At 36.0% G+C, this 24,491-nt stretch overlaps 1 protein-coding gene across 42 annotated transcripts in view; it reads right to left on the minus strand.

The window, feature by feature from the left end:
- Positions 1–24,491, minus strand: part of Ptprd (protein tyrosine phosphatase receptor type D) — a 2,001,112-nt gene that overhangs the window by 106,500 nt on the left and 1,870,121 nt on the right. For 29 of the 42 annotated variants that reach the window (XM_036177143.1, XM_036177132.1, XM_036177131.1 and 26 more), the window contains 4 exons: positions 23,641–23,850; positions 15,829–15,989; positions 10,909–10,920; positions 6,787–6,899 (listed from right to left, as the gene is read on the minus strand). In XM_036177143.1, coding sequence (XP_036033036.1) covers positions 6,787–6,899; positions 10,909–10,920; positions 15,829–15,989; positions 23,641–23,850 — 496 coding nt within the window. The remainder of the gene's footprint in view (positions 1–6,786; positions 6,900–10,908; positions 10,921–15,828; positions 15,990–23,640; positions 23,851–24,491) is intronic. The other 13 variants (XM_036177144.1, XM_036177148.1, XM_036177147.1 and 10 more) reach the window with 1 other exon arrangement.

Raw genomic sequence — 24,491 nt, forward strand, 5'->3', positions numbered from 1 at the left:
ACTGGAGGTTCCTTTTTCTCAACACATTCCCTGAAACTATGAACTAACAGTAGAAATTCAGAACAGTTATAAACTTAAAAACTGCCATGCAACTTGACAAAACATTTAAAAAAATATAGAAGTGTTCTTGCTTTTAAAATATTTTTACAGTATCCTGTCATCTAGAGCAGGCTTCAAATAACTATACTGTCCATACAGAAAGGCTTATCAAAAAGAGTCTCAGCATTTCGAATACCAAAACAGCAACTCTACTACCTCCAATATTCAAAATATCTTGAGCCTTAATCTGATGCATAAGTGGAAAACTCCACATCTAACCTCATGTGATAGTGGCAACAGAAATACAGGTATATCAAAATATCATATAAAACTACTTTCCAGCAACATATGGAAACATATCATATTTATGAAATAGAAATAACCTTTACACTTGGGGTCCATTCTCAAAATATCTCAGTTCATATGTACAAATATTTTTAAAAAAATATCTGAGGGATGTGGTTCAGTGGTAGAACATTTGTTCTACATGAAGATCTGGCTTCAAAACCCAGTTTAAAAAAAATACACAAACACAAAAATTTCTTGTCTGTTAGAAAAAAATTACTACACATCAAAATAAAGCAAATTTCAAGTCTAAAACATTTTGTTCCCAAGAATATTATATAATGAATACTTGACTCACACTTGTATTTTTTAATTTTCATATATGTTTAATCCTTACATTGAATACCTGTTAAAACTCTATATGTTTGCTATAAGTACAGCTTTTGTGGCCAGTATTAATAGTGGCATAGGATTTTTGCTGTCACTGAACATGAGTCTCGAGAGTGTGCTATGATTTGCCTGACAACAATTTATGATAAAAGCTGGGGGGAAATTAGTATATTCAACCAAGGGGAAGATAATCTGTTTATCAAATCAATGACTAACCTTTCATGAGTGTATCTGACTTAGCAGGCATTGAGAGAAATTCAGTTCCTAAAAATAGTCACATTTTAATATAATTTGTATGCTACTTAAAGGAAATTAATACAAATACTCTACTATTTTCATAAATTTGTTTATAAACTAATGATAAATAAAACATAAAGAGAACTTTGCTTTGTATGATATAATTGCTTCTGGGAAAAACAACAATTTGACTCAATTATGGTCAGTATATCTTAAATAAAATATCCCCTAAGAGTGTTTTTCAGGTAAGCATTGAATGATAGACTAAAATTTAATTTTTACTGTAGGATTAATCAAAATGAGGGATTTGAACAAACTAGGTTCCTTTTATATTCAAAATTGACCTCTTTGACTCAAAGAGGTGTTCTTCCAGTACAAAATACAAGGAACAAATGTTTTATTGTTAGGTTGTATGTTTACCTAGAATAAACGATGATGATAATGAACATATACATATAAAGGTGGGTTTCATCAGCACTGATGCAATTACTAACATCAGTGGACAGGGGGAGTTACCAAATGACCTCTCAAAATCCAGTTGGCTACTGTGCAAACAAGTCTGCTGCTGCTACCACAATCTCTGATACATTAATTTCTTCTGAGTTTATTTTTGTTTTTCACAGACCATCAATCATCTACCAGCTATGTTTTCTTCCAGGCAAAACACACTAAGGTCAGGGAAGCCATAGAGCTGTGGCCACTGTTTTTCCATTCTGAGACTCCTTTGACTGTGTTTGGGTATCTTTGTGAGGGGAAGGAAGAGCAGGGGCAGCAAAAGCAGTCATGGTGGTGGTGGCTGGTACTGTGGCCCATACTACTGTTTACCCTTCCTCCTCCTTTCTCTTTTTCTTATACATTACCATCTTTATACAATGTTCTTTATCTCACTCACTTTTTCCCTCCCTAGGGGCCATGGATCAGAGAGGGAAATTTATCAGTAAATAAGTTTTATAGTACTAAAAAAAAAAAAAATCAACTGGTAATCTTTATCAGAAGGCCTTTGCTGTCACATTCCCTGGCATCTGATAAGAAGAAATTGTGTCAATGGTATGAAAAGATCTACAAGACACGAAAGGCAGATTCTATGAACAGGGAAGGGCTTAACACACATTGAAGACTGCAGAACAGAATGAAATCAACACCGTGAACTGCCAAAAAGGAGAAAAATAGTTCACACTCTAACTTGGAAAAGGTCTCTATTTACATGCTGCAAAGTTAAAATGGTGTGTATGGTCCCATATCTATATACCTACTGCGTATTTGTATTTAGAGGTTAAAAAAAAAAGCTAAAGTTCAGAAGGGCATGTGTAGAGTCTTAGAAGGCAGATTCACAGTTAAGGTCAGAGTAATGACTTAAAAAAATCTTTCTTTTTTATTTAATATATGATAAAAAGAATTGAAATTCATGAGATAAAAGTGTATTCTTATTTGAAAAATCTTTGTTTGATCCTTTCCCACTTGAAATTATCAAAAAGTTCAGACATAAAAATGTAAATAATATCAGTGAATAGTGGTTAAGGCAACACCTACATCCAATATCAACAAGCATCATTTTTTAATTTTCTGAAATTCCCTCCATTAGAAATATGGATTGCTTTTGTAACTGTAAGCAAGTTATATTGCGAAGGTAATCTAAAGTCATGTGGAGTCTACAAAGAAGGAAAAAAGCAATTACTTCTTTGCAGTGCAGGCTAACAGACACAGTTCACTTTTGCTTAGCTTGGAGCCTGGATGCCCACTCCCTAACTCACACAGCATTTCTTCTAGGAAAAGGCATGTAAGACTTAGTAAGTTAATTACTATGTTTATATTAGATATGTACTTGTGTATGCTCCCTTCTGTGGATCCTAGGAGGTGGAACTCAGTTATCTGGCTTGGAAAGAGAAGCCCTTCCCTGATGAGCCATCTGAGTGCTCCTAGGAATTCTTCTAAAAGCTTCTTTTATAATTGAATCTTTCCCCACTTTTCACAGAACTTAAATATTTGTAAAACTTGGCTAGGAGTTAATAATTTTAATATATTCCTTACTGCCTATCCTCTCTCTGCCACTCACTCTGCCTAACTTACTCCACTGAGGCCAGGAGAGTAACATACCTCTACCCAGGTTTCACTTTAACTTTATAAGGTTACTGCCAATATTAAAAAGATGTCTAACTGCCCATCCCATAATAATGTTGTCAAGCCCAGCACACCAATAACTGAGGTCCTATTGGTGTAACATGTAATTATCTTAATGGATTAAGTAGTCTAGGTTCTCTCAAATGTATCCTGTCTACATACTGGACTGTGAACTTTGACTAAGAAATACACAGTCCTGGATAATATTAACTAACAGGAGAGCCTGCATACAGTTCCTGGAGCCCAGGGCCCTCTTGGCTTGCTCAGGTGCTTGAGTATGGCTTTAACATCAGGACTAGATTTCTGTCCAAAATTTTACAAGCATGCAAACACAAAAATTTTGCCTCAGCTAAGCAACAGTAGACAGAATTCAGATTTGCTTATGATCAAAATGTGTCTGTGGTACTGTTAACTGTTAGAATACTGCCATGTGACAATGTGACTGGGCCATCCATCAAAGTGAGAAAAAAAAGATCTCACTTCTTAACTGTAGATTTTTCTAATGAGAATAAATAAAGTGGAACTTATCAATCACTCACAAGAAGTTTTTAAAAAGAAAACTCGAACAGAATCAGAGTGTTATACAAAGTACTTCCCTCTGTCCTGCACAGCTGATGGAGTGTCACATGGTAAGTGTTTGCTTGCTACTTTATCATTTCTAACAGCCTGTCACATGTGGCAGCACCTGGTCTCCCAGGGACATTCTGGGGTAGCTCCCTGGTATATAAATCACAGTTTTCTTATTTCACTATATGTCATATTTTTAGGAGTGAAGACATGGGTTATTAATTTCCTACTTATGCATGTCATTAACAAATCTCCTCAACTGTTAATGTTGTTTGGGACAAGTAATTACAGATTAATAGGTATGATACATATAAAACATATTTCATATAATGAAATATAGGGAATTAAAAATAAAAAGTAGAATCATAGCACAAACAAACTCTAATCAAGGGTCACTTGATTTTTTTATCACCTGAGAAAAATCACTGATTCTTTAATAAGAGAGGAGGAAAAATACAGACAGTTACTTGGTTAACAGCCCCACCTTATGCTCTTACCCTCTGACATGTTTCTAAGGCAGTTGACTGTACTGGTGGAAATCCACATAGGCTAAAGAAAATGGCCATATCTCTACACATTTGCCACTAACATTTCAGTCTATTGCATTTGTAAATTGCCAGTTGTTTAGGACATCAGCCCATCTTATACAGCTTGGGAGGAAAAGAGTTTATTTCAGAAACAAATCAAGCTTAAGTGGATTGTTCCTCCAAGCTAAAGCACAGATAAAGCTTCCTGAAAGAGTGGCTGTGCTGGGTGGGGCAGGGCAATCTCTTTTGTGCTATTCTTTTCCTTTACTATGTTTCCTTTCTTCCTCTTCATCACATTTTCCCACTTTATGCCACTCTCCATTCAGTAACAAGGGTAACTCTGGGTAAATGATATGTTATTGTATACTTAAATCTCTATTTTTAATTCTAATTTTAAATTCTCAAATGAAACATAAATGATATATCAACTGTAACCCACGGCAGTTTGAATTTAGCAAATTTTCTCCATAATTGGATCTAATATTCCCACATGCTTTAAGAAATGGCTTTTTTTTTTTTTTTTTTTTTTTTTTGGTTTTTTGAGACAGGGTTTCTCTGTGTAGTTTTTGTGCCTTTCCAGGAACTCACTCTGTAGACCAGGCTGTCCTTGAACTCACAGAGATCTGCCTGCCTCTGCCTCCCTAGTGCTGGGATTAAAGGCGTGTGCCACCACCACCCAGCCAAGAAAAGGCATTAAGAGAACTTTTGAGTTGGCCACATTTGTAAAAGACATCCACAGAAGTTAGAGACACCTGAAAATAGAGTATTTGTGAAGAAGCATTGCTATTTTCTTGTTCATCATCACCTACATCTGTTAGTCATCCTTGACAAGAGGCTCCCTTGTCATGCTTTGCTTTCTGAGGACCTGATGTCAAGCTATAGAAATAGAGAAGTGGCTCTCACATGTGCTTTTCTTTTGATATCTGACTACTTAATTCAACACTGCATGATGGTTGCATGTCTGCTAGAAAGACATGGTTGCTTTCTGCACAGATCACATTCCAAACAGAGGCAGTGCACAGCAGCATCAGAGAGGAATCTGTTTCCTCAATCCTGGGGATAAGGAATGTGATATAGGGAAGAATTTGGCCTACAATGCCAGGGCTTTGGGCAGGTCCTCTATGGATTGAGATAAGTGCTAGAGAAAGAACATGAATTTCTGGGTCCATCATTAAGAAGTTGACTGTATTCTCAAGTAGTCACTATACTTGAATTTTAAAATGAAGCAAGGTAAGAGTTACTATACCAGTGTATTTTATATCAAATTGCCTTTAAAAAGCACCATGGGGAGACTCAACATGGTTCATGCAGAGGGCTGCAATGAACCTGGAGGACAACTCAGATATGTTCATGCATCATGGACAAGTTCACAGTCTACATTTATCAGTCATGTAAAAAGTGTATGCAGGAAACTTGGTTTTTTGAACATTTGCTCTGCCAATTATGCTTATGAAGGCATATGCTTTTGCCTTCAAAAAGGCAAATTTAAAGAAGCCTAACCTTAGTTAAATCAAATTTTAAACAACTCAACATTTGTGATGATTGTATAACCACCTTGAAAATGTGGAACAGCTCTTTCATTTGAAGAGTCAGTAATTACTGTGTTCATCTATATGCAAAAAAATATGTTAAACACTATAAGCCATGCATTCTCACAGTTCAAAGCAATTCATTGAGAATGTACAGTTTAATACCTACAGTGTATCACACTGGGAGTTAGAGCTTTCAGATATTAATTAGAGACAAAAAACATCTGCCAGCAGTGTGGGGTATATTACTACAACTAAATTTTAATGCCAAAGACTTTTTAGATCATTGCTTTGCCTTGCTCACTATGGGAAGGTACTTAGAGAGAACTGCTCAGTGTGATGTTTTTATTTCTCTCTGTCATTTGATACTGCCATTCACTTGACATAAACAGTTTGGTCAGAAGAAGGCAAAGTAGATATAGTCTTAAAGTAATATTATTGTAAAACTATCCCTCATTGGAATATGATTTTTTAATTTCTGTTGAAGCACTTAATATTCTTTAAGAAAAAGTGTATGTTTCATATCTCAATATGTTCAAATATCTCTACACCCTGAAACTTAAATTGGTCAGTGAAATTTAGTCTAACTAAATTTTTAAAAGAAATGGAATTGTTCAATCATTCCATCCATCCTTCTCTTTCTTCCTCTCTATTCATCTCCTCTCCTTTCCTTTTCTTCCTCACTTGACCCCCTACATTCTTCTTTCATGGTACCATAAACACAGATAGCAAAGTATGAAACAAATATCCTAATGAGAACAATTGCCATATTCATCTATTTACTCATGCATTTCCTTTATAAGATGAGAAACCAGGTTGGTATCACTGAACATAAATAAGCCATGTCTTTCCTAATAAAATGATAGATACTTCTCTAAAGGCTGAGGACAGGTCACACATCTTTTTCTTCCCCGTCCCATTTCAGATTTCACAGAGTTCTTAAATTCCTCTCAATTATATACATAGGTGAACTTCAACAATATTAAAACAAAAGATTGGGATGGACAAAATGGTCAAACTAAGTGATATATCATTTCTCAAGACAATGCCAACTGAACTAAGACACTCTGTGACAGATGGAGTGAGTCACTTACCTGGCGTTTGAAAGTTAAGGCGTCTCAGCTCTACTGGGTCTGTTGGGTGGTGTGAAGGGACTTCCTTATTGTTCGGTAAGCTGCTTTTTCTGGACTCTGACTCTGCCCTCTTCCTATAGGGGGGAAATTAAAATTTAAGACTTAAGACGAGTAAAATAAACAAAGAACTAACCAATCTACTAGTCCTTATACCATTCTTTGCTCAACACTTTGGTTTGATGGTTCTTAGACAGCTTTATGATTAAAGAGCTTTGTAACTTTGTTCAGGTACTTTTCTGTGAGCCTGCAGGGGCACTTCACGTGCACACCTTCTATTAATGTAGATAATCTGAAATCCCTCTTCAACTTGGGGACTAAATGATTAATTGAGGTCATCTGTCCTTAAGTGTGCAAGGGGCACTGTTAAGATGCACCCAGAAATCCTATCATCTACCATTTCTATTTGTGGTCAACAGGACTATATGCCTCCAGTAGACAAAACTAACATTTTACCATGGGAAAACTGCCTGGCCTCAAAGTTAACAACTCTATCCCCACTTCCATAACTTTGTCTTTTAAAGAATATATAACTGGTGGCTAAAAAATACAGATCTATTGATAGGTGAGTGCAGTAAATACATTTATTACTAAAATATTAAGTTATCCTAACACTTAGAAGGAGAGTTGGGACTACAAAAGACAACTCCTTTTTTTTCTAAATTGGATGGAAAAATGATAGTAGGGGGTGTGTATAGTGGTGTTATGTACTGAACTTTTAAGATTTTATTAATGACAGTCAATCACAGAAAGACAAAAAAAGTAATTTTATTTCACATAATTGCCAACTACGTTGGTGATTATTCAAAACACCTGAACAGGTTTTTCTATAAATGTGATTCTTCACATGATTCACCTTCTACTTATATTAATGCTGATTTAATTAGATATACTTTCTTAAGCTGCCAAAAATTAAATTTTCAAATAAGAATTGTTGGGATTTGTTCATAAAATTTATTCATCCTTTTTTTTTTTTTTGCCAAACCCGAACAGTTTCTTTTAGAGAGTTAGATGAAAACCCCATGTAGCAAATGGAAGCATTTTTCAGATTGCCCATTTCCAAATATTGGTAGCAGCAGTCTCCATGCTATAGTCAAAGCTGTAGTATCTTGTCATTGCTCAAAGCAAAAATTCTTATTTGGAGAAAAGTGTGATTCAATATGTTTAGTTCTCCTGTATTTTTTTTATATGATTGCTATAGATGACTAGCAAGCATTGCTCTTGTTGTATTCTCTCATTTCAATGCTATACAGGTTAGCCAGAAAATCTCTTCATCTCTGCTCATCTATACAAAATAGAAATAACCAGGGGATGTAGGAAGATTGACAAAAGGAGGATGTGCATTTGACTTACTCAAGTGCAATGCTTTAGTGAAGTATCCTTGAGGGAATGAATTTTCTTGGGTGGGTTCTATTAGGCCCTTGTCCTCTAAGTACCTTGGATTAATCTATCTCAGGACTACATTTTCCGATCTAAATTTGTCAGGGAGCACCTTAGGATAGAAGATATTGCCAAGGCAAGCCACACTGTCAATCTAAGGAAATGGTGGTTCTGAATTGTGCCCACAGTAGTGGCACCTCTACTTACAGAGAATAGAAAATGAAAAGAAGAGGAGGAGGATTGAAAAGAGCAATGAGAACGATGACAGGGGCTAAGGTCCCATGTGAAAAGAAGGACAAACTGATCACTTTCAGAGTACCAATCATGCCATGGGTATCAACCTCACAACACTGAGATACTCATTTTATCACTGAAGATGCAGAATTGCTTAATGAATGACAAGGCGTTCAGCTACCCAGTCAGTCTCAGGGGATACTCACAGCTGGTCCTTTCATGTCACATACCAAGGCTTTTCTCAGGCTTGGGCCTTTGTGGGTAAGTAGGCACAGGTACATTTCTTTAGTGGTGTGCCAGACCTAATAACTAAAACCTGCATCATTATTCCTTTCCAAAGTGCTATTTATTCAAGGGCATGGAAAGCAGAATTAGAAATATCTGGGCAAGGAAACTGTTTCACTCTTAAGAGAATTATCAAACAGCCTCCTTATCTTCTTTTTCCCAGAGGCCAGGCTGAGTGACATGGGCTATGCTGAAGGAACATTCTATAATGAAATTCAACCAATTTTTTTTTTTTTTTTTTGAGTAGGAAAGCTGGAAATTACACCAGTTGTGAGGACAGGAGCCTCAGAAAGATCGTAATAAAGGATTCAGTTTACTTTGAAATCATACATGCCATATAATTGCAGTTCATGATGGACTGAAAGGCTTCTGGGTATCTAATAGCTAATTTCTCTTTCACTCCGTTTGCTCAAATGAGGTGACCACCAAGGTCAAAGATCCTCTTAGATTTGCTTGATGAAAACCAAAGGCATGATTGTGGCTGCCTATAACCTTACTACTAATAGAAACACATTTACTAGAATTAGAGTTTTTCAAACACACGTAGCATGTCCAAGAAAGAATCAGAAGATGGTATTGGTCATGATCAGTAAGCATTCTAAGTAGTTTACGTTTTTAACTTACTATTATAAAATAGGAAGAGGATGGAATCGCCTACATCAGGCCTAGCATGAATGTGAGTCATAGCATTTTTTTCGATAAATGTTCCAAGGTTCCATCGTTTCATTTTCGATTAGAAACTATAACAGTGGCCAGAAACGTTCAAACTTTACCTATTACACAGTTTTCCTATTAAGGTTATCCAATTTTACTTTCAGTTTACTTCTTAAAATGACAAGTATATACCATATAGAGAAGTTGTGTAGTTAAAGAGAAACTAAAGATCGTGTGACAATCCATAATGATTAAAACTGCTGTTTTTATTTTCCTTTTACATAGCTCCCATGGAGGACAGATGTCAGAGCAAACTGAGCTGTTCAGAAGATTGGAGTCATGATCTGGAGGCCGGTTTTGAATGCAACTTCTTCTATGAAAACTCTACTCTTAATATATAAAGAAAATGGTTCAGACCTTACTGCTTTGATGTCCCTAATTATGTTCTCAAATCTATCTTAATGTGTATCAGGTAGAGGCTGTCTTCACGGCTCCTTCACTGATGAAAAAGAAGATGCTGTCTTAAATTGTGGTCAGACTCTAATGTGAGTACAATGAGGAGGGATTATAAGCTGTACAGTGCCTGCATAGTTACAATGGAACCAGAGAACAGGAAGTAGGTTCCTAGTGCTGTGTTTTTTGGCTGAAACAAAATAGCTTGTACTTTTCTGCTAGATTAATGGCAAATCATGGTGACCACTAAAGGACACCCTCTCCTGTAACTTTAACAGTCCTCTCTGTTCAGTGTTAGAGTGATTTTAGAGACAGCGATGCAAATGGTGATTCTCAAATGTAAGTGTGTACAAAAACGACTGTGAGGACACTTTAAAACATAGGCTACTTTGTCAAAGCTGAAGACTTTAGTCATCTTAGGTGCGAATGAAGAATTTTTATTTCTGGAAAATTCTCAGGGAATAACAATTCCAGTGCTGCTGGCTTAGGTACCACACACTAAAGGCCACAGAATGAAGTGCTGGCAGATGGCTTCTTAGAGCCTTCTTTTGGTTGAATTCTAATCAAATATTTATGTCAATAAATATGTATATATTTGCATATGCATGTTAAATAGTAGAAAGCAGTCTGGAATCATCATTAAGTATATTTTAGGTACTATTATTGTTATTGCAAATCAGGACTGGGTGACACAGGAAAAATTTGGGGACTGTAAGAGTGTTCTATAAGGAGCACAAACAAACAAAACAAAAGGTCTACAGGACAACTCACATTTCCAACCTGCAGACACATCAACACACACATATACTCACTTACTGCTGAACATGTAACTCAGAGACTGGCTTTATTGCTTTCTAAATTTGGTTTCAATGAAATAAATTGTTTCCTTTTCATAAAGGCAAAATATTTCCTTCATCATCATTTTAATATCCAAATTTTCACCTGTGTGTAGGCTCTGTCCAGCTTCCACTTGCTAGGTAGGATCTTTTATATGGGCCCCCACCCTCACCTCACCAATGCTTCAAATCTATCTGTAGCTTATTTACTAAGCATGAAAGAGGTTTGGTCTCTATTCCTCACCTGTCAGGTTTACTGCTCCATTTAATGCAGCATAAAATAAATAAATAGATAAAGAAAAAGAAAGGAAAAAAGAAAGGCTTAATGTTAGTTGGCCAATGGTAACAAGAGTAACCATGACAACCACGTTTTTAAAAGTCGTGCCCACAAGCAGAGACACATAGCTCACACATATTAGTAAACAATAGTGCATCAAAATGTTTACAGGCCTCTAATCACAAAGTAAATGGTGGCCATGACTATACCACTGAATAAAGAAAGCGTGGGTTTCATTGGTGCATTCACTTTCACTTACTAGTTTACAAAGTGCTGCTAAAATTAATTAATACAGCAAGTATATGGTGACCATGATATTCAACTTTTAAGATCTAACTCAGGAAAACAAGCAGTGTTCTTAATGAAAATGCAGCAGAATTTTATAAACATGAAGCCTTCCGTTAAGAAGTATGTTGTTCTCTAATGACACGAAGTTCTGGAAACTGCATCGCATTGAGTAAAAATTTGAACATTGGAACATTACACCACAATGAAATAAAGTAGCACAAATAATTTTTCCAACACTTCTTGATAAGTAAGACAATCATAAATATTTTTATAATAAAGGGTTAACTGCATTTTAAGTATTGGAAAATATAATACTTGTGATTATAAATCTAAAGTGCATGCTCCTTCTGTGTAGCTCAGCTAATTCCCAGAAGCATTTTATTACTAGCCATTGAAAAATCAGACATTTCCTCACGTGGGTGCTACTTCCTATAAACACACCCACCAGTCACTCCTAGGTGTTTCCACCATAATGATACAATGACTATTTACATATGGAGCTGTTTTCCAGGGACTATGGTTTTCTCCAGAAAGTATTAATCTAAACAATGTTCATTTGGAGGCAATGGGTAAAGTGCTTCGTGTTGTAGACACAAGTACTACAGACGATGCAGTCCATTGCTCAAAGAAAGAAAAACAATAATCCACATTTATCTGTATAAACACACACACACAGTGAAGGATGACAATGATATCACACTTATTTTATTTAGTTTTTTTTTAAATTATTATTTAGTTCTTTCTGGTCTTAAAAGTAAAGTGATTTACCTAGTGTCCTGAATTAAAAACCAAAAAATTACCAAAACAAAAACAACCTTATGTACATGTTTCTCACTTCCATTTTAATCAATGAGTTCATCAGAGACTAGGGTGTAGAGAACCTCCTCTGTGTGGAAGAGAACAGCTGCTTGGACTTTTATATGAAAGGATGAAGAGTTAATTGACAGAACTGTTCTTCTACAGGATTGCTTGATTTAGCTTGTACATGCACTCATATTTGTTTAAATATCTACATTTGAAGGCTTGAAAACCAGGAAAATTTATATCATAAGCCAAGGTGAAACTGATAGGAAATGATGGAATGAAAAGTTGGAGGAAAGTAAATTGAATGCCACTGGTCACATATAAGATCATATATTCAATGTAGCTCTGTTCTGGGCACTCAGGAGACAATGGGAGACAAGAGAGTTATAGAGATGCAACAGGTTCTATCATCCATAACTAGAACTTCAAGGACATGGAAAGGGGGGCTGTAGGATAGCCTGAATAGAGGGAAAAGAGGCAGAATCTCAGACATAAAAGATGAGAATTGTGATCAAGGTATAAGGAACAGCAAGGAGTGAGGACCAGGACATCAGGCAGGGGAGGTTGCTGGGTGGCTGGAGGCAGCACTGACCCTGAGCTAGGTATGGACTTCTATTTCTTCACAAGGTATAAATGCTGCAGTGATAAGCCTGATGGTAATTTTGAAAATTATCTAAGTTGATGTGCAAACAGGAGACTCTAGGAACAGCTGGAAAAGGTAAAATTACTTGTTTTTCTTCTATCTCATGATTTACACACAAGTATCTAAGTATAAGGACAAAAATTTCTCTCTTCATAGCCAAGGATGTTATTTCTGCTTATAGTATGCCTTGGATTTTTCTTGCCTCATATTCTGTACTTCCTTTCCCACACCATGACATAGAAAAAGACACTATCATCCATCTTGAATTTTTCCCTTAAATTAATGTTAATATTTTATTTTAAAATGTTTCCTTTCTTTATAAATAATTCTCAGGCTTTATTAGAACTAATTACTGAGTGTTACATATGTAGCATATGCAAAGTAGATGAATGTGGAAGAAATGAATGGTCTGGGGAATGTTAATTGTCAGTGGTGGATGGATGATGATAATCTGCATTTATATATAATAATTAGATACACATATACATATAATGTAGAAACTACATAAAGCCAATCATATTACCTTTCTAGGTTCCCAGATTATGGAATAGTATTATTAAAATCTCATTTATTTTCTTTGTGAGTGATGAAGTTTGATGAAGTTGGTAAGACTTTCTATCCCTTCAGCCACAGAAGTTGACCTTGACCACAGGGTTCCTGATTTATATCCCACTGTTTTTCTAGGCCTTGTTAGCATCTTATTTCTGAATTTATATTGTTGAGTCATTGAACAAATTAATTATGAAAATCTTTACAAATAAGTCATAATAAGTAATATTTGTAATAGTATAAATCTGCCAATTGTAATTTAATATTCTTAAGAGTCAGTAAGTAGGTTAAGGCCTTTACAAGGCTTCAGTAATAGTTTTATCACTGGTTATCAATGTAGTATAGATATTAAAATGATCAGAATAACAGAAAAGTCAAATTAATAGAGTAAATTAACCTAGTGTCCCATTTCCACATCAATATAATTATTAAGGAAAAGCCTCAACGCCTCAAGTTGCAGGGTAAAATACACTGATTAATATGACAAGCCATCCAAAGCTGCCAGCTGTTTGACACAGGCGATTGTTCTTTGAGCAGGTGTATCTGGTAAAGGCAATGATCAAGTCAATGTGACCCAGTTCTGGTTTAGGCCACTGACAGCTCTAAACATTATTTGCATAAGGAAGTAAAGTATTAATATTTTCTTAATTATAGTAATGGCAATAATGATACTTTCAATTTTGAGTCATTATCAATGACCTATATATAACCCAAAGGGCACCTAAAAGAGAGAGTGAAGTACATGTTACATAATTAACTTTGTTCAGAATCCAAGTTATAAAAGACACCATTCATTGAGTACAGATTTCCTCTTGAACTGCCTCATGATAATCAAGAAGGACATTGTTGGGTCTACTTAAATTTCAAGTCAGGAACGTTTTTTAGTGCTGAAGCAAGCATTTCTATTTCAGAAATGCTCCATGGCCTTCAGATGGTTAGCTAAATATACTTAGCATTCGAGGATGTATGCATTTTCCGACAATCACATTAGACGATGCTACATGTGCATACACGAAAATGCAACTCTTTTAACAGAGTCATGAAACCTTTAAATAAGATGCTTCCTCTTGCAGGATTAGGGAAAATTATAAATGAGTTGATTCTTTTCAAGCATATGTAAATGAATCAAGGAAAATGTAATTATAGTTTAAAAAATTATCAAGGTTTTAGTTATTGATTTTATAGATTTATAAATTAACTTACAAATACAATAGAATTACTTACTAATTGCCTAGCATATAATAATAAAACATTACCTGAAAATTAGGCATGCATTCTGCATATTTTGAGTATCAGAAATGTCACATGACATGGGCTAGAAAGAGACCTGTGAATTGGTACTTTCTTTCTGGCTAGATTCCATTGTAGGTTGTGACCATTTGAACGAGTATCTTCCACATAACAATGAAAAATCTAATTTGACTTTTAAAAAAATATCAATCCTTATTCTTTGGTTACTACCTGTAGCACACATATAGGAAAGGGCACCAACTCCTGCTTTGGCTCATATAGGATCCATGACTGACCTGGAGCATGTGGACAGCACCTTTCTTCCACTTTTATGTCTTATACCAAAGAGAGGTGAGGAAATATAACAGTCTGCATTAAGATACATACCAATATGATAAAGACTGAAATGGGGAGATTTAAACCATCAACTAAGAGGAGATTCTGTCATTGATCACACACTCTCTGCTATTTTACAGATTGAGCTATTGCATGATGGCCGTGAATTTAAGGGATAAATAGGGACTGAAGGGATAACTAAGGATATTTATCTCCTTCTTTCTAACTCCAAGATAAAATAGGCAAGTTAATGAATCAAGATTATGAACTTTGCTTCATCTTTTATCATGTCAACTTTCTCTTTGTGTTGGAATAAATAGAAGAGACCCTATTAAAGGACAGTTCTCTAGAGAAGATCAGAGATTATGAAGAAAATAAACAAGCCTATTCTATGAACATAAGAACAAAGGAATAATGGGATAATGGTAGAAATGACAAAATACTAATTAGATCAATGTTGAGACATATGAGGATTATGGTTAGAATTTGTTTTAACTGGAGGACAATGCTTTCTGATCACCACTTCTTGAACACTGATGCAAATTTAATAGTGACTATTTTGGAAAAGATGCATAAAAACTGAGAGGGAATTCATTCTTTCTCTTTTAAAAGTCATTTAGTTATTTTTGCTAAACCAATACAAACAGCTAGTAGGGAAACATTTTATCACTTAAGCACATTAGACTTATGAAATGAATATAAATGTTTAAAAGTGTGTTTCAAAAATAATCATTTAAAAACCAAATTAAGAGCTATTTGGGATGTACCAATACCTTGCTATCATGAAAACTCATCATCAAATTGCATAATGGAATATGGTGGCTGAAATTGTACATTTTGTACAATAAAAGACCACACCACAACCTCAGTCATCCCATTTTGTTCTAGGCATGACAAAAACATGTTTTCCAATATTAGTTACTGGGCTGTCTTGAAATATATAATATAAAATATACCACAGAATCACAGAAAATTAATTTATTCTTCTAAATTAAGGTAGTTCTCAAAGTCAGAATTAAAATATAGAGCAGACTTACCTTTTATAAAGAAGAATAGCAATCACAATACAGATGATAAAGACCACAGCAAGGACAGGACCTACGACCCATATCAAGCCTTCTTCTTCATCTGTGATTGGTTGTGGATCCAGATCCATTGACACAACAGGGTCGGAGTATGGGCTGGTTGCATACATTTTCTAAGGATAAACAGAGTCCATTTTAGTTAGAAAATCATGTCTTTCTAAAGGGTATTTTTAGCACTAAGATGAGAGGAAAAACTTATGGCATAATGTATTTGATGACAGGTGGATAAATTCTTACTAAACAAACACAGAGAAAAGAAGGGGTGTGTTTAAAAAAGGGAAGTATAATAAGAAGAAAGTATGAGAGGAAGAGGGCCATTTTACAATGCTGAAAATGAGAGAAATATAACAAAATCATTTAAAATGGTGTAAATGTCTTCAAAGGTACTTTTACCAGGCAATTTACACATACAATTTTATAAGTGTAAAATACCAACAAGCAGGTGTGAAATCTGGGCTGACAATGCTCCCTTCAAGAGTCATAGTCTGTCTAACAACTCCCCTCCAACAACAGGCATGAGAAGCCTTCTTCTGAGTTGTTGGTCAGGGTTATCCAAAAAAAAATTCCCCAAATAGGCTATTGCTGTTTCCTTTGGCTGCCTGTTAGACGTCAAAGGTAAGTTCCCATTGCTGAAGACACTGCACACTTCAGACATAGGACTCAGAGGACCTAAGCTGGATCTGACCTGAAAGCCTCCTCCATGAAGTATTCATGGTACCAGAAGGAGCCATACAAGCTTCTAAAAGAGGAAAATAACCAATAGTCCTACCCAGCTGTCATGCCTATGAACAATAGCAACAACTAACATGGCATGATAACTCTAAGGTTGCAGTTGTGGCACAGCACAGATGCCTTGGTGGTCACTAACAACACTCTAATTGGATTAACAACACTCTAATTGGACTTAAGGCCCACTCATCAAGAAAGAAACCACTCCTGGTACTGGAAACCTAACTAACCACCTGCAGCTAGTGAAGTGAGAGATCTTGAAGGAGAATCTATAACAGTCACTTTATGAAATCAACATAATCACTCTAAATATGTATCCTAATATCTACAGATAAGTGTAGAACTCATCCATCATCAAAGGAAACTTCTCTTTACAACAAAAAGAGAAAGATCACTGCAGGAAACTATAACTGAGAAACATGCAGAGTTGTGGAGATCAGTTTCAATGCTACATCTACAACACCATGGCATCACCTAAAGTACAGGGATCACGGTGGAAGAGGGAGCAGAATGATAAGAATGTAAGAGCCAGAGGAATGGGGCGGAGGTTGGGGGAGGGGGAGAAGCTTACTGTGAGATTGTGTATCCTAGAAATGCCAGGGGCACTACACTCATGAAATTCTATCAATAACAAGGGTACCATCAGACACGTTAATTTAGAAGGGGGAAATCTCATAAGGCTTCTGTTCTATACAATGAATTAAAAGCAACTAAGGAATGTTGAGAGATGAGAAATGGTCTTCCCTACAATACAAAAGAGTCATCCAATACCAAATGGTCTTTCCTGACAACATATACATACAAGTAACATTATACTGACTTAGCAGGTTGTACTTATATATTTAGGAATACACACACATACACACACACACAAACACACACACTATTAATAATTTAAAGAAAAATAGGTCATGGATTTTTTTGACAGCAAAATGAATAATGGAGGGTTGAAAGGAAGGGGGAAAATAATGTAATTATATTAATATAAAAAATGAACAACTATGTCTTAAAAAGAATTAAAGAACTTTCAATGAGCATTTGCATTATAATAGTACATTAATTGCTATCTGAAAATTAAGATGCAAGAATTGAGTATTCCCAATCAAAAACAGTGAGTCCAAATGTTCTGAAATCCAAAGGTTTTGAGTGTTTTCAGGGTATTTTACAAATTCAGGGGATTTGGACTGTTAAAATCTAAGTAAAAAATCCAATGAGCAAGCAGCAACACTCTGAAATCAGAAACACTGTTGTTCCAAGATCTTGGTCATGAGACAATTCATGTCATGAAGTTACAGAGATCAGCTCTGGCAAACATTTCCATGGGAAAACAAACCATTATTTAATGCACACCAGCATGTCTCAGGACTACATTTCTAGGGCAGTTAAGTCTACAGTAACAAAAGAGAATGCCAATTAAAAACCAAGATGTATGGAATTGATGGTACAGCTTTGTGAAGCGAATTTTTTTTTTAATTTTTTTTAAATTTACTTATTTTATTATTATTATGTGTTTTAATTTTATACATCAGCCATGCCAGGTGGAGCTCCAGGTGTCTAACTGTAGAGAAAGAGGAGGGACTGCAAGAGCGTGAATTGTTGAATCTAAGATTGCAAAAAGCACAGGGACAAATCGCCAATCGAATGGAAGCACATGAATTACGAACCAACAGCTGAGGAGCCCCCAGCTAGATCAGGCCATCTGGATAAGCGAAATTTTTAAAACTTGAGAGATTTAGTAGATTCTATTTCAATTTATGACAGCTACCAATTAGAAGTTCATATGTTTATTTCCAAAAAGAAATTGATAGCATGTCTTCAAAACAGTTACTCAATAAAGAATGGGTTTGTTTCTGTAATATATTTCATTCTATTTTGTCCCTTTTAAAATGAAGCATTTTTGCAGGGTGTGGTGGCACATGCTTTTAATCCCAGCACTTGGGAGGCAGAGGCAGGTGAATCTCTGTGAGTTGGAGGTCACCTTGGTCTACAAAGAAGTTCCAGGATAACCAAGGCTGTTACACAGAGAAACCCTATCTTGAAACACACACACACACACACACACACACACACACACACACACACACACTCTAAAATAAAGCATTTTTCTTGACTCCCGTCACTTTTAAGTTTTTTGTTTATTCCACAAGTCAGTTCATACCCACTGGCTGCAGGTGTTTCTTTCTATTTACTCATCTGTTTTCAGTGAACTGTGACCTTTAGTGCTATAATTTCATTTACTAAATTGTCTTTCTTCAGTGCCTAGGTTGTAAGTATCTTTGCAGACTTGCCCCTGTTGAGCAAGATTAATAACTCCCTTCCTGACTTTCCTAATTCTGCATTTCACTAAACACTTCCTACCAGTTTTAACTATTCAAAAACAGAGTTTCTGTGGTGGTATTGTGTTCCCCAAAATATTGTATACCCTAATAAATTTATCTGGGGTCAGAGAACAAACAGCCACTAGATACAGAGCCAAAAATGGTGGCTAGAAAATGGGTCAGAGCAAGCCATAACAGAAGCTGGGCAGTGGTGGTGCATGCCTTTAATCCCAGCACTTGGGAGGTAGAGCCAGGCGGATCTCCGTGAGTTCCAGGCCACATTGGAAACAGCCAGGCATGGTGACACACACCTTTAATCCCAGAAATCGAACCTTTAATCCCAGGGAGTGGGGGCAGAAAGAGAAAGATTATATAAGGCATGAAGACAAGAAACTAGAAGCATTTGGCTGGTTCAGCATTTGGCTGGTTAAGTTTTTAGGCTTTGAGCAGCACAGTTCAGCTGAGATTCATTTGGATGAGGACTCAGAAGCTTGCAGTCTGAGGAAACAAGACCAGCTGAGGAACTGGCAAGGCGAGGAAGCTGTGGCTTGTTCTGTCTCTCTGATCTTCCAGCATTCACCCCAATAACTGGCTCTGAGTTGGATCTTATTAATAAGACTCCTTAAGAATCATGCTACAAGTTTCACTTTAAATTGCCTGAACATTCTGGTTCAAATAAAGAACTCCCCTTATTCCCAGATGCATCTTTGTCTTGATCCCCACTTCTTTAAGCTTTCATTGTGAAAGGTTTGACTTATGAATAACCCGAGGCTAAACTGCCGGTCTCACAGATACCATTTGTTCATTAAAACCTCATTAATGTGCTCCTATACATACCCAGAGTTTCTGCATTTTATTAATTATAACTGGTACTTGAGTTATCATCCTAACTTGCAACTGTAACAACTTCAAGAGGCTTTCTCTTATAAAACTCCTCTATGAAACATGGGTATCTCATCATGGTTATCAAGATCCTTGGTACTTTTGTTTCAAACCTTCTAACCATATTTAACACATTCTATCACAGTTTGCTTATCTTGCTGCTTCCTGAATGTTCTATTCTTACTAATTAATGTGTTCACGAACTCAATAACATTTAGCTCCAAAAATCCAACTACTTTTCAAGGACCCACTTAAACACTGCCTTGTTTACTGGTGGAATTCAGCTCTTAAAAAAAAACAAAAAAACAAAAACAAAAACAAAACAACAACAACAAAAAAAACCCACTAGGTACAAGCATAACAATTTTATTTAGTCATTTATTTCCTGTTTGATGGCATGCATTAAATTCTGTTTTCAAAGATGTGTATAAATACTTTGTTTTCTCTGATGAAACTAAATTTCTGGAAGGTTTGGGATGTATATGCTGTTTATGTTTATTTGTTTAAAGTAGCTATCATAGTACATTGTGTTTAGAATGTTCTTAGCAGATTTTTGTTAAATAAAGTACAACAAACAATCAAAAAAGTCTTCCTTTCAAGTGGCTGAGAAATCCAAGACACAAATGGATAATCTTGTTCAAGACTGTCAAGTATAGTTAAGTTTTTAGTCTCCATTTTCTCAAAGACTTACCTTGAAGCACATTGTCTGAATTTAGTACAAGCTCAACAGACAAGCAGAGAACATGCTAGACTGCATACTTGAATTTTACTACTGTTTTCTACTTTCTTTACTTCCCAGGACAGAGGTTTAAAAGACATTCACGATTATCTACGTATCAAACAGATGAAAACTCGGTATTTTTTTTTTTAATTTCTGAGATACAACTTGAAAGCCAGAGAGAGAGAGGGGAATAGGAAGTCTTAGAGCATGCATGGATAGAATCAGTTTACATAAAGAACTGGGCATTGAGCTTACATATCAAGGAAATATAATTTTCCATATGTTTGCTTTGGTAGGATCCCTTCAGTTTTGTAGGCTAATCTCAAATTGATAGATGTGAATGAACCAGCTGATTTCAAATTCTTTACCAAATGGCATTGAGATAATAATCAAAATGGTCAATCAAAATGGAAATTTATAGAAGGGGCTCCAGAGAGCACATGAATTTCTAACTTAAGTCATGAAAAAAGGAAAAGAAAGAAGAGGGATAAAATGATACCAGCCTTGTGGGAAATAGAATTTGCTGAGTGGGAAGAAATAATAAGAGATTTAAACATTGTATTATTCAAAACCAGTTTGTGGTACTCTAAATAGTAGGCAACACATTAGCAAAAATCTGTATGCTGTGGGAGGTAAAAAGTGTAGAGAAGTGGTTTTTGTTTCTGCAAATTGCCAAATAACAATTGAAATGATTATAGTTATTATTACTAATCTGTCATAGAGACCTGAGGCTTCTAAAGGTAACAAATCACTGAAAACTGGGTACAACTGTGAATGATGGCCTTACTACATATGACATGCAGGTAAAACATTGTTTATCTTTAATAGAATCAAGAAATATAATAGGACATAGTTGGGGCCAAGAACTTGTGACTAGAGGGGCCCTAGGTCCTAGGGGTGAACTTACTACTATAGCTCTAATAAATACAGTATTAAATTGACACCTAATAACTCATTTTATTCATATATTAGTGCATCCCTCAAACCTTATCAGAGAAACTTCTTTTTCTAGTAGGAGGTGATTGACATAGATATCCATAACTTCTCAGGATGCAGAGAACAAGAAACTATAGAGTGACAGTGACCAGCCCTACATGGGACATCAACGTCAATTATATGCCCTCGTCTCAAGGCTCAGAGATTATCATGAAAGAGAGTGTAAAGACTGAAAGAGCCAGAGGCAGTAGATGACTGCAAGGAAAAAAGAGTCAGAGGCAGTAGACGACTACAAGGAAAGAGGCAGAGGGAGTAGATGACTACAAGGAAAGAAAGAAAGAGGCAGCCTTTTCCAGACACAGGAACTCAGCAGTGCAAGACCTGCAATATCAAACCAGACAAATACCCCAGTATGGTAGTTTAGGATAGGTAATAAAGTCCTAACCATAGATGAGGGATTACTGGTATTGGACATCAATTGGAGGAGTGAGAGTTCTTCAGGAAAGCAGAACATGAGAGCTATCCATGCTCCAGCAGATGATCCTAAACTCATGCACATATGGCTAGCTCCATGTGGACTTAGTTGAAAGAACAAAAATCAAAATACCTAAAGCAAAACAAAACCAGAACACATGAAGTTGGGACTGAAAAGTAATGGGGAAATATGGAAGAAATTACAGGTGGGGGAATACAGATGGATTATTAAAATGAATCATATGCATTTATGAAATCATCAAACAAGAGAAAAACATTGGAGAAAGGGACAATTAAGAAAACAAATTTGAACTTTTTTTATTAATTCTAGAATTAATGAGATAGTGTGATTCTAGAAATTCTCTAGAAATAATGAGACAATGAGGAGACATGTAGACATGAGTGGGAATACTTGGGAGACTTCAGATCCCATAGCTCCCAAGAAAGGCACCATCATCAGTCTGCAGGATTGGGTGAGATTTCTATGCTGAATTCTGTAATTTACCTAAGCATTTAAGTACACCCTCTGAAACATTCCTGGAACTACAAGATGAAATTTCCTCGTAAGTGCCTGTCTACTTTATATTTAAAAGAAAAAATTATTTTTAACATTCCATTCCCCTGATATTTTACTTTAAAACCTTCAACTAGATACAGAAAACATCTTGATGTATTGAAATGCCAGGAAAGCCAACAAACAGCATTTACACATAAAGGTAAATGAGGCTACCTTTGTTCTCTGATTTTCCATGGGGGAACTCCTCTAGTCATTAAAGAGAGTACCTGCTGTTGAAGAGTACACCTGATACACATATCTTTCTTAAACTGTGGGCTTCTTAAACAAAGAGACCAACTCAACTCAGTTGCTACAACGCCAGATTTAAGCCTTGATTAGGACACAGTTAGGAAGATATTTAGTAAATGTTAATGTGAACTGCCACTTTAAACATCTACCTTCCTTCCAGTCTACTGTTTCCCCCATTTTTCTTTGCTTTTTTTTAAGCATTCAAAGCAGCTGAAGCATAAAATGACATAGGAGCAAGATGAATTACATAAAACAAGACAACTCATTATTTAGAGTACCTTAGGAATTCTCACTCATTGAATTATTCTGTAACTTTCTTGGCTTTTCAATGATAAAGTCACTCATACATTTCTATAATTGAAGAAGCTGGTTGTACTCACCTCTTCCTAGAAACACTGTCTAGTGAATCGGGATAGAAGCACTGTGTGCTCACAGTTACAAGAGAATAAATTAAATAACTGCCCTTGTCCATGTTTTCTAACATGCTGATTGAATGACAGGGTCTTTTAATTCCTTCCAAATTCCACAGGCTAACATCTCCTCAATTATGCCACATGAGAACAGTATTTTTTTTCTTAAAGCAAATCATTTCCCTCAAAATAAAGAGAGAAATCTTGGTGATAATGGAGGGAATGCCACAATGTATATTACAGACTATGCTCTATCAGTTTGGTACTTCACACCTGAAATTCCTATCATCTGAGATGCCATCTTGTTTGTAAGGTAGTATCATGCAGAATGCTCATCAATGCTGGAAGGACAGGCAGCCCAATGTTACACTTCCATTAGTGACAGCTTGTGAGAATTATTTAGGGTACATGTAGGCACATCCCCAAATAAACATACAAAGGGTGAAAATGGACAAGTGTAGGAAACAGAAGCCATTATAATTAACTTACAGATTCTGCATGGTCCATCACTGCTAACACAAAGAAAACATATTCTTGTCCACTTTGGAGTTGCTTGTTAGTAAATCCGCCATAATGTTTGTCATCCCCCAGGGTGAACTCAGTGGGAAGGACATCAAAGTGAGCAGCAATATATGGCTTTAATTCAACTTCTCTCCCATAACGGATGCTTCTGCGTTTCCTAGATATCTCCTTAAGCAGCTTAAGGAAAAAGTGACAAACAGAAAAAGGAAACATAAACAACCAACTTATTGATGTCTTAAAGGAGAAATTAATCCAGGACTGGGAAGAACCTGATACAGTTTGTTCACCTTTCCTGCAGCAGGTCAGCACAACTGACTCTCAGCTGTGATTTTCAAACACTAGCTTCCTGTTAGTTAAGATGCCAACTTGATTTGCAAGGGCCAGACTTTAAACACAGAACATTAGACCTTCACTGGAAGCTCAGATAATTTCCTGCACTAACGAAATTCTTTAAAAGGCCAATACTACATCATAACCTGTTTAAGAAAGAAGCACAGCTTGATGCGCAAAAGCCCAGTCTCATGGGAGATACATGAAGCAATTAGTAACCAGTCCAAGCCACCTAAATACTAAAATATTATGTTTGCAGAGAAGATGCCACTGTCTTGCTAATGGAATCATTTATAAATGACAATTCTCTAGAGTCAACAGACTTGCAATCTAATGAATAACTTTGATTTACTTATTCGAGTAAGTCATTGTTACTCACTTCCATGTCTGGCTCAGCTTACCTCTTTCACTAACCAGTTTGGAAGATACTCTTGACTTTTTCCCACTGAGCCAACTTTGCTTAGACAGGTGACAGTAGGGTGGGTAAG

The sequence above is a fragment of the Onychomys torridus genome, chromosome 2, assembly GCF_903995425.1.
Source record: "Onychomys torridus chromosome 2, mOncTor1.1, whole genome shotgun sequence".
Classification (NCBI taxonomy): domain Eukaryota; kingdom Metazoa; phylum Chordata; class Mammalia; order Rodentia; family Cricetidae; genus Onychomys; species Onychomys torridus.